Raw genomic sequence first — 8,596 nt, forward strand, 5'->3', positions numbered from 1 at the left:
GTTAGGTAGTTGATTAGGTGATTGCTTGTTTGTTTTACTTGTTGACTGATATATGTAATGGCTTAATGCCTTGTTGATTTGTTAATGAAAGAAATCAGCTCATTTTTCATTCAATCTTCTTCTCTCTTTTCTGTTTTTCACTAGCTAGTTTCATCTTTCTGTTTCTGCTTCCGAGTTTGCTTCTTCACCAAGGCTCGAGGCTTACTACTCAAGCAAGACAGAAAACAGCCTGTTGCTACCTCTTGCACCAACAATTGGTATCGAGAGCTCTTGTCTTAGTGGACCTGTTGCTTCAAAACAAGGAACTTGATGGCTTCTTCAGGATTTTCACCAGCAGCCCCACCAGTCTTCAATGGAGAAGGCTTTCACATATGGCTGGTCAAGATGAAGACTTACCTACAGGCCTTCGATCTGTGGGAAGTTGTTAACATAGATGCTGAGCCAGCACCACTGAGGGCTAATCCCACAGTAGCTCAGATCAGACAACATGCTGATGAGAGGACCAAAAGGCACAAAGCCATGTCCTGTATTCAGAACTGTGTATCAGATGTCATCTTTACCAGAATTATGGCCTGTGAGACTCCAAAACAGGCCTGGGACAAGCTTAAGGAGGAGTTTCAAGGCACTGAGAGAACAAGGCAACAGCAGCTGTTGAACTTGAGAAGGGATTTCGAGAATTTGAAGATGAAGGAAGAAGAAACAGTGAAGCAGTATTCAGATAGAATTATGGCAGTGGTTAACAGCATAAGGCTCCTAGGTGAGCACTTTGATGAGGCAAGAATTGTGGAGAAAGTCCTCTCCACTTTGCCTGAGAGATATGAGGCCAAGATATCCTCCCTAGAGGACTCAAGAGACCTTGCTAGCATCTCTTTGACTGAGTTAATCAACACCTTCTATGCTCAGGAACAAAGGAGAGCTAGCAGAGCTGAAGATCACCAAGAAGGTGCATTTCAAGCCAAGGCCAGAGAAGCCTCGAGCACCAATGCTCAAAGAGGCAAAAAGCCTTGGAAAAACAGGCCTAAGCCTGATGCTGCAAGGAGCAATGACCAGCCCTGCAGATATTGCAAGAAGCCTGGCCATCCAGAAGACAGATGCTGGTTTAGGCCAGATGCAGTATGCCAACACTGCAAGAAGAAGGGCCATGTTGAAAGGGTCTGCAAAAACAGGAGTAAGCCAAGGCAGAATCAATTTCAGCAGTCAAAGGTTGAAGCTCGAGTAGCTGAGGACAGTAGTGACCAAGAAGAACAGGTCTTTGCTGTTTCCTGTGTAGCTGCTGAGAAGAAATGCTCAAAAGGCTGGTTGCTGGACAGTGGTTGCACTAACCACATGTCACCAGATGCCTCCTTGTTTAAAACCTTGGACAGAAGTTATAAAACCAAGGTCAAGGTTGGAAATGGTCAGTTTATAAGGGCTGAAGGAAGAGGAGAAGTGCTGATATGTACCCCCACAGGCAACAAGATCATTCCAAATGTGCTGTTGGTGCTAGAGATTGACAGAAACCTTCTCAGCATAGCTCAACTGCTCGAGAAAGGTTATTCTGTTGTGTTCAAGGACAAACAATGCCACATTACTGATCCAAGTGGATCAAGCCTTATGACAGTCACAATGACTGATAAATGCTTTGAGGTTCACTGGGCAAATGACTCAAACTCAGCATACACAACTTCAGTTGATGACTTCAAGCTTTGGCATCAAAGGCTTGGACATGCCAACTTTAGATCAATGGCTCGATTGGCCAAAGAGGGCATGGCAGAAAACTTCACCAGCTCAGTGGAGCATGATGATGTGTGTGAAGTTTGCCAAATGGGGAAACAGGCAAGACTGCCATTTCCTACAAATTCAGCTTGGAGAGCTACTGAAAGACTGCAGCTGGTGCACTCTGATGTATGTGGCCCGATGAGGACTGAATCACTCAGCAAAAACAGGTATTTCATCCTCTTTATTGATGACCTTACAAGGTTTTGCTGGATTTTCTTTTTAAAACACAAGTCTGAGGTAGCTCAAGTGTTTGTGAAGTTTAAAAATGCTGTAGAAACAGAAACAGGTTGCAAGCTGAAATCGATAAGGACTGACAATGGCACTGAGTATACTTCAGCTCAGTTTCAAGCCATTTGCAATGATGCTGGTATCAAACATCCGCTTACAAATGTCTACACACCTCAGCAGAATGGGGTAGCTGAAAGAAAGAATAGAAGTCTGATGGATATGGCCAGATGTCTTCTGTTTGAAAAGAAACTGCCCAAGACCATGTGGGCTGAGGTAGTAAACACTGCTGTTTATCTTCAGAACAGGCTTCCTATTAAAGCTCTTGCATCCGAGACACCTTTCGAGGCTTGGTTCAGTTTCAAGCCTTCCTTGGCACATCTGAAGGTGTTTGGTTGCCTGTGTTATGCACAAATACCAGCAGCAAAGAGAGACAAACTCTCTAAAAGGGCTCAACCAGGTGTTCTAGTAGGCTACAGCTCAGTCAGGAAGGGCTACAGGGTTCTGGATCCCTTGACAAACAAAGTCCAGGTGAGCAGAGATGTCATCTTTGATGAAAAAGCCTGCTGGAATTGGGAGAAAAATGAGCCAGAAGCAGTTTCAGAAGACCTAGTGCCTAATCAAGCTGAACTTGAGCAGCTAGGATCTGAAATGGATGTTGATGATGTGCCTGTGAGAGGCACAAGGCCCCTAGAAGATATTTATGAAAGGGCACAGGTTGCAATAGCAGAACCTAGCAGTTTTGAAGAGGCTGAGGCAGATGAAGGCTGGAAACTAGCTATGGTCAATGAAATCAACATGATTGAGAAGAACCATACATGGGAGCTAGTTGATAAACCTATTGGAAAGAAAACCATTGGAGTAAAATGGGTCTATCGAGTAAAACAGAATGCAGATGGCAGTCTGAACAAGCTAAAAGCCAGGCTTGTTGTCAAAGGATTTAACCAAAGGTATGGTCTAGACTACCTGGAGACATTTGCACCAGTAGCCAGGCTAGACACAGTTAGAATGATAGTTGCCTTGGCTGCTCAACATCAGTGGACCGTTCATCAGCTTGATGTTAAGTCTGCATTTCTCAATGGTTTCCTGGAAGAAGAGATCTACATCGAGCAGCCTCAAGGATTTGTGATCACTGGCAAAGAACACATGGTGTCCAGACTGAAAAAGGCTTTATATGGCCTAAAACAGGCCCCTCGAGCCTGGTATGCTCGAATTGACTCATACTTGGTCAGTTTGGGATTTGAAAGGAGTGCTAGTGAACCAACACTGTATGTGAAGAAGAACCAAGCTGAAACTCAACTTATTCTGTCACTCTATGTTGATGATCTATTGGTAACTGGAGGAGATAGAAGAATGCTGGAAGATTTCAAAAGAAAAATGATGGAAATGTTTGAAATGTCTGATTTAGGCAGAATGAACTACTTCCTTGGAATGGAAGTGAAGCAAACAGAAAAGGGAATCTTTCTTTGTCAGAGTTCTTTTACTATGAAGATCTTGGACAAGTTCTCTATGAAGAACTGCAAGCCAACAAGCACACCAATGGCTGTTGGAGTGAAGCTTTCGAGGCAAGGGAGTGGTGAACCAATTTGCGAGACCATGTATAAGAGTCTCATTGGTAGTCTGTTGTCTTTGACTGCAACAAGGCCCGATATCATGTTTGCTGTTAGTGTGCTATCGAGATACATGAATTGCTGCAATGATCAGCACTTTCGAGCAGCTAAAAGAGTGCTAAGATACATCAAAGGCACCATTGATCATGGTGTATTGTTCAAAAAGGCTGAAAACATGAAGTTGGTAGGCTATGTTGATAGTGACTGGGCTGGATCCAGTGATGACATGAAGAGCACATCCGAATATGCATTTAGTCTTGGCTCAGGCATGTTTTGCTGGAGTTCTAAGAAGCAAAGTCTGGTGGCACAATCAGCAGCAGAAGCTGAATATGTTGCTGCTGCATCTGCTGTGAATCAAGCCATATGGCTTAGAAAAATCTTGGCTGATTTAAACCAAAACCAAAAGGAGGCAACAGAGATTTATTGTGACAACAAATCTGCTGTTGCAATTGCAAAAAATCCCATTTTTCATGGCAGAACCAAGCACTTCAATATTAAGTTGCATGTTATAAGGGAGATGGAACAAGCTCATGAAATCGAGCTGATTCATTGCAATTCAGAAGTGCAAATTGCTGATATCTTCACAAAGGCACTCAATGTGTCTAAATTTGTTAAATTCAAAAGGGAATTAGGTGTTACTAGCATGAAAACTAAGGAGTGTTAAGTTTAGTTCCCATGCAAAAGGTGGCCATGCACGACATACAAAGGTGGTCATACTCCAGGAATAGCAGCAAGAAGTGGTGCCATGGTGTGCAGCAACTGAAGTTTGAAGCTGCCAATCCACTTGCTGTTTTTTAGTTCCATTTTGATTGTTTTGTAATCTAGTTCATGTTGAACTAAGTAGGAAAATATTTTGATAGTGATTGACTGAAAAGTCAGCAATGCAAGTTGTACAAGCTAATCTTGTAAGTTTCAATGCAAATTAGTGGAGTTAGGTAGTTGATTAGGTGATTGCTTGTTTGCTTTACTTGTTGACTGATATATGTAATGGCTTAATGCCTTGTTGATTTGTTAATGAAAGAAATCAGCTCATTTTTCATTCAATCTTCTTCTCTCTTTTCTGTTTTTCACTAGCTAGTTTCATCTTTCTGTTTCTGCTTCCGAGTTTGCTTCTTCACCAAGGCTCGAGGCTTACTACTCAAGCAAGACAGAAAACAGCCTGTTGCTGCCTCTTGCACCAACACAATCCGTGTTTTGAACCATTTACTAATGATATATTTTTTTTATGTAACCAGTAATGTTATTCCAATTTCATCACCATTGCTCCCATTGAGTGCTGTTACTCTATTTAACGACATGTGGAAAGAGTGAGGCAAACGCTACGGCAGGGGTTTAGCAAGAGTGATTGACTGGCAGTACATTTTGGGAGTTACTTTTAAGGTGCAAAGAATTGGCATGCTGTTCTTGTGACTAATAGAGAATGAATTTTTGCTTTGCGGGTGTTGTTTTGAGTTCTTACAACATGTACCAAATCCTAGATAATTTCAGAGTTCTTGCTGGTCAAATTGATTCTTTTTTTTTGGGGGGGGGGTGGGGTCATAGGATATACTGATTCACTTAGGATCTTAGAGACAAACTGGGCGGTCATAGGATATACTGATTCACTTAGGATCTTAGAGGCAAACTTTTGTGTTTGACGTGAAATATGGTCTCTGTATGCAAAAAGAAGCTTAACCGCATAAATTATTTGTTCAACTCTAAAATCAAGTGAAATTACCCTTGTGTTCTTGCTGCAAGCATTATTCCTGCTTTGCTTATTCCCTCTCTGGTTTTTCGCCCCTTAAGTGAACCCTTCAAGTTGTGCAATCATCTCAAGCAACTTGTTGGGACTACTGGTGTCTGTCCATCTTGCTTATGGTTGATGGAACTCAGATTTTGACTTGTTGAATGAATGATCATATGGAGCAAAGCTATCCTTTGGGGTGCCACTCATTAAAGCAAGCTACAGAAGGAGATTCCTAAACACAAGATTGTACTGTGAATTTGTTCTGAGAACCTTAACATAGGATCCCCATCCAAGAATCTCTCAATTTTGCACTAAATAATCCAACCCCTATATTTTCTCTTTTTTTTAAATGATAGCCGTAGTTTTTAATTTTCCTTTTCATCAACTTCAGTCATTTACATTAATTTTTTTGCGGGAGAGAAAGAATATCCTTGTTTGTTTTCTGGAAGATGACTTTGGCATTCATTAATAGCTGGCTTGTTTGACCCACGTTTCGCAAGAGTTAAAATATCAAATAATCAATGGGGCCCTATCATGGTGGGCAAGTTAACTGTAGACTATTCTAGATGGCTTGATGCTGATTGTTCAATCTCCATTACCTTGCACATTAGCTTAGTTGGTGGTGGATGAGTCCAAAAAATAGTAGTTCAAGGAAACAGAGAGACACTGTACAACCTATGTATTTGTTCATAGAAGAAGAACCATACATCATCTATCATCTATGAAACTTCAATCTTTTATACAGGTTGCTGTGATGCCATAGTAGATGCTTTGGTCAACCTATTGCATCACTTGTGTTAGCAGTATCATAATGCAAACTGGCTAATGATTTGATCTTTTAACTATAATGCTCAGTTGCCTGACCTAATTGCTTGAGATGGTGGTGGGTATCTTCATGGTGATGATCAAGTATAGGCCGTTCCTGTTGCATCCAACGACCGTCTTTGTTCCTCACCATGCCCTTGTTCTCATCTTGCCTCCAATATGGTGGAACCAAGTAATGGTCTTTCAAAAAGTCACTGGCCTTGTTCACCAAAGCAGGGTCCCTCCCGCTTGCCAGTACAAATCTACGGCCTTTCCCATGGTATCTGCCACACGTAAAAATTACCACATCAAATGAAAATCCAATTAATTTGATGATTATCTTTTTCCTATTATACAAATCTTCACTACAATCATCATCAAGTTGCTTCCGAACTTATCTCATTCAAATCTTATATAATACTTTCCAATTCCACCATCAGCTACCGTAATCATGACCACCATTAATTATGAATATATCCATGTGATTATAATTATTTATTGCAACTTTGGTATCAACCACTGAAAGTGGGTAATGTCAAATATGAGAGTATTTATAATTATTTTTAACACCAAACATCATATTGGGTCCTAGAAAGCACCATATTCAACATCATTATCAGCGGCTGGTTGCTAATAAGAAAATGACCAACTGATGAGGTGATGAAAAAGGAGGTTCATTTCATTTATGGTTAATTTAACTCACAATGCAGGTTCATGCTGAACTATGGTTTGAGCATAAGAAACTAACCCGTCAAGTAAGTGCAAGTGAGCTTCCAGGTTATGAGCACAAGTCAGATCCCCGGTCTGCTTCAAAAATGGCGAGTGTGTATGATCTAAGGCCAGTTCAACTCCGACATGGGAATAACTCCAAGGCAATCCCTCAGCCAGCTTCATCAACACAGGCGACACGTTTTCATTGAAAAACAGTCCTGGAGATTTAGGGACTATATCATGCACATTCACCACCCTCAACACCTTAACTCCCAGCGATTCCATCCGTTCCTTGAACCTCACGTTACCAACCCTAGGACCCGAAAACGAGAACACGCTAACAGGCACAGCTCTGCAATCATTTAACAAATTTAGACCTGTTTCAACGATATCATAGGCGCTGAGAATCGCCAGGGCACTGCCTAGACTGTGACCAGTTATGGTAATGCTTATCTCTTCATCTTGGTACAGTTCAAGCAATTTCTTCACTTCAGTTAGAATCTGTTCCCTGGCTGAAAACTTGCAGAACCGGCAATTCACATCCTTATCAGTGTAGAGATCAAGGAAACCCGATTCTACTTTCACCATTGGATCGGGGCATGGAATTTTGTTGGAAGAAATCGGTTTGAGAAAATCCATCAAATCTGCAATCCACTCTAGGCGTGTCACCGTGCCCCTCCAAGCAATGGTGATGTCCCGACGGCCTAAACGCTTTGACATTTCGTCGTCAGACACCGCAACATATCCGATCCAATTCGCATTCTTACTCCACACTTTGGGCCACCGTGATTTCTTGAAAAAATTCGGAAGGTTAATGTTGGATGTGGCGAAGAGGTACCTAGAGATGTGGTAGCCATGGTGTGCCATGCCTAGAGCATCAAAGAACTGCCGACGCGTGAACCTGCAGCTCCCACAGTACTTGGAAAAGGGGTCGAAATCGAAAGCGTCGTAAGCGGCTTGTGCCATCTCGCCGTAGCGAATCAGCTCGGAGCGTAAGAGAGGGTCCATTGGATCCAACATCCCAACCCAATCATCTTGACCCTGGATTTCTCTCCATACATCGGCTAAACGTCTTTCTTCTTGTTTAACAGGCTCGATTTCCTTTTCGAAGTCATGGATGATAGAGGACAATGGCTCACTTGTTTTGGACAAAGCTCGAGGAATCCTAGGTGATCTTGTCGAAAACTCCATGCTTTTGTTACGTCCAATGCAAAATTTCTGACCCGACAACGATGCAACTGAAGTACATTTTTCATATGGCAAAACCTGATGATCATCATGGAGTTGGCGGTTGATAGAAAGAAAAGTTTGGGATAGAGAAATGGCCATTGAAACAAAACAAAAAAAGAGTGTATACACTGTAGGAAGAGAGGTTTAATATAATACAAAGACCACAAATCCCCAATGACTGAGTTGGTATTTTATTATATTGTAATATGAACAAATTTTTTTTTTTTTTGTAATGCATGTGATTCATGAGGAATCCTAATCCTCAACTTAGTCAATGTTTTCACGTTTCCGAGAAGTCCTTGGCAATGGCATCATTCTATAGTTAATTCTTTACAAATAAAGAAGAGATATTTATCTTTTAAATAATGCACGGCTGGAGTTGGTGTACTTCTATGGAAGACAACGTGATCTGCATCTTACGATGTAATCTTAAATACTTCTCAAATTAAACGTACGCCAATAGCTATCAGTGATAAACTAGAAAAGTTAGTGCAAAATAATTAACATCTTTTTAAAAAAAAACTCTTTATTT

General features: G+C 41.4%; 1 protein-coding gene across 1 annotated transcript; it reads right to left on the reverse strand.

Moving 5' to 3' along the window:
* Positions 1–5,948: 5,948 nt before the first annotated feature.
* On the reverse strand, positions 5,949–8,163 carry LOC107915159 (phospholipase A1-Igamma2, chloroplastic). The gene is made up of 2 exons (XM_016844322.2): positions 6,872–8,163; positions 5,949–6,407 (listed from the first exon to the last, which is right to left on the reverse strand). Exons 1-2 carry the CDS (start codon positions 8,161–8,163, stop codon positions 6,158–6,160), a joined length of 1,542 nt encoding a protein of 513 aa, XP_016699811.2. The 3' UTR covers positions 5,949–6,157.
* Positions 8,164–8,596: the final 433 nt, after the last annotated feature.

The sequence above is a fragment of the Gossypium hirsutum genome, chromosome D08 (genome assembly GCF_007990345.1).
Source record: "Gossypium hirsutum isolate 1008001.06 chromosome D08, Gossypium_hirsutum_v2.1, whole genome shotgun sequence".
In the NCBI taxonomy this organism is placed as follows: Eukaryota; Viridiplantae; Streptophyta; class Magnoliopsida; order Malvales; family Malvaceae; genus Gossypium; species Gossypium hirsutum.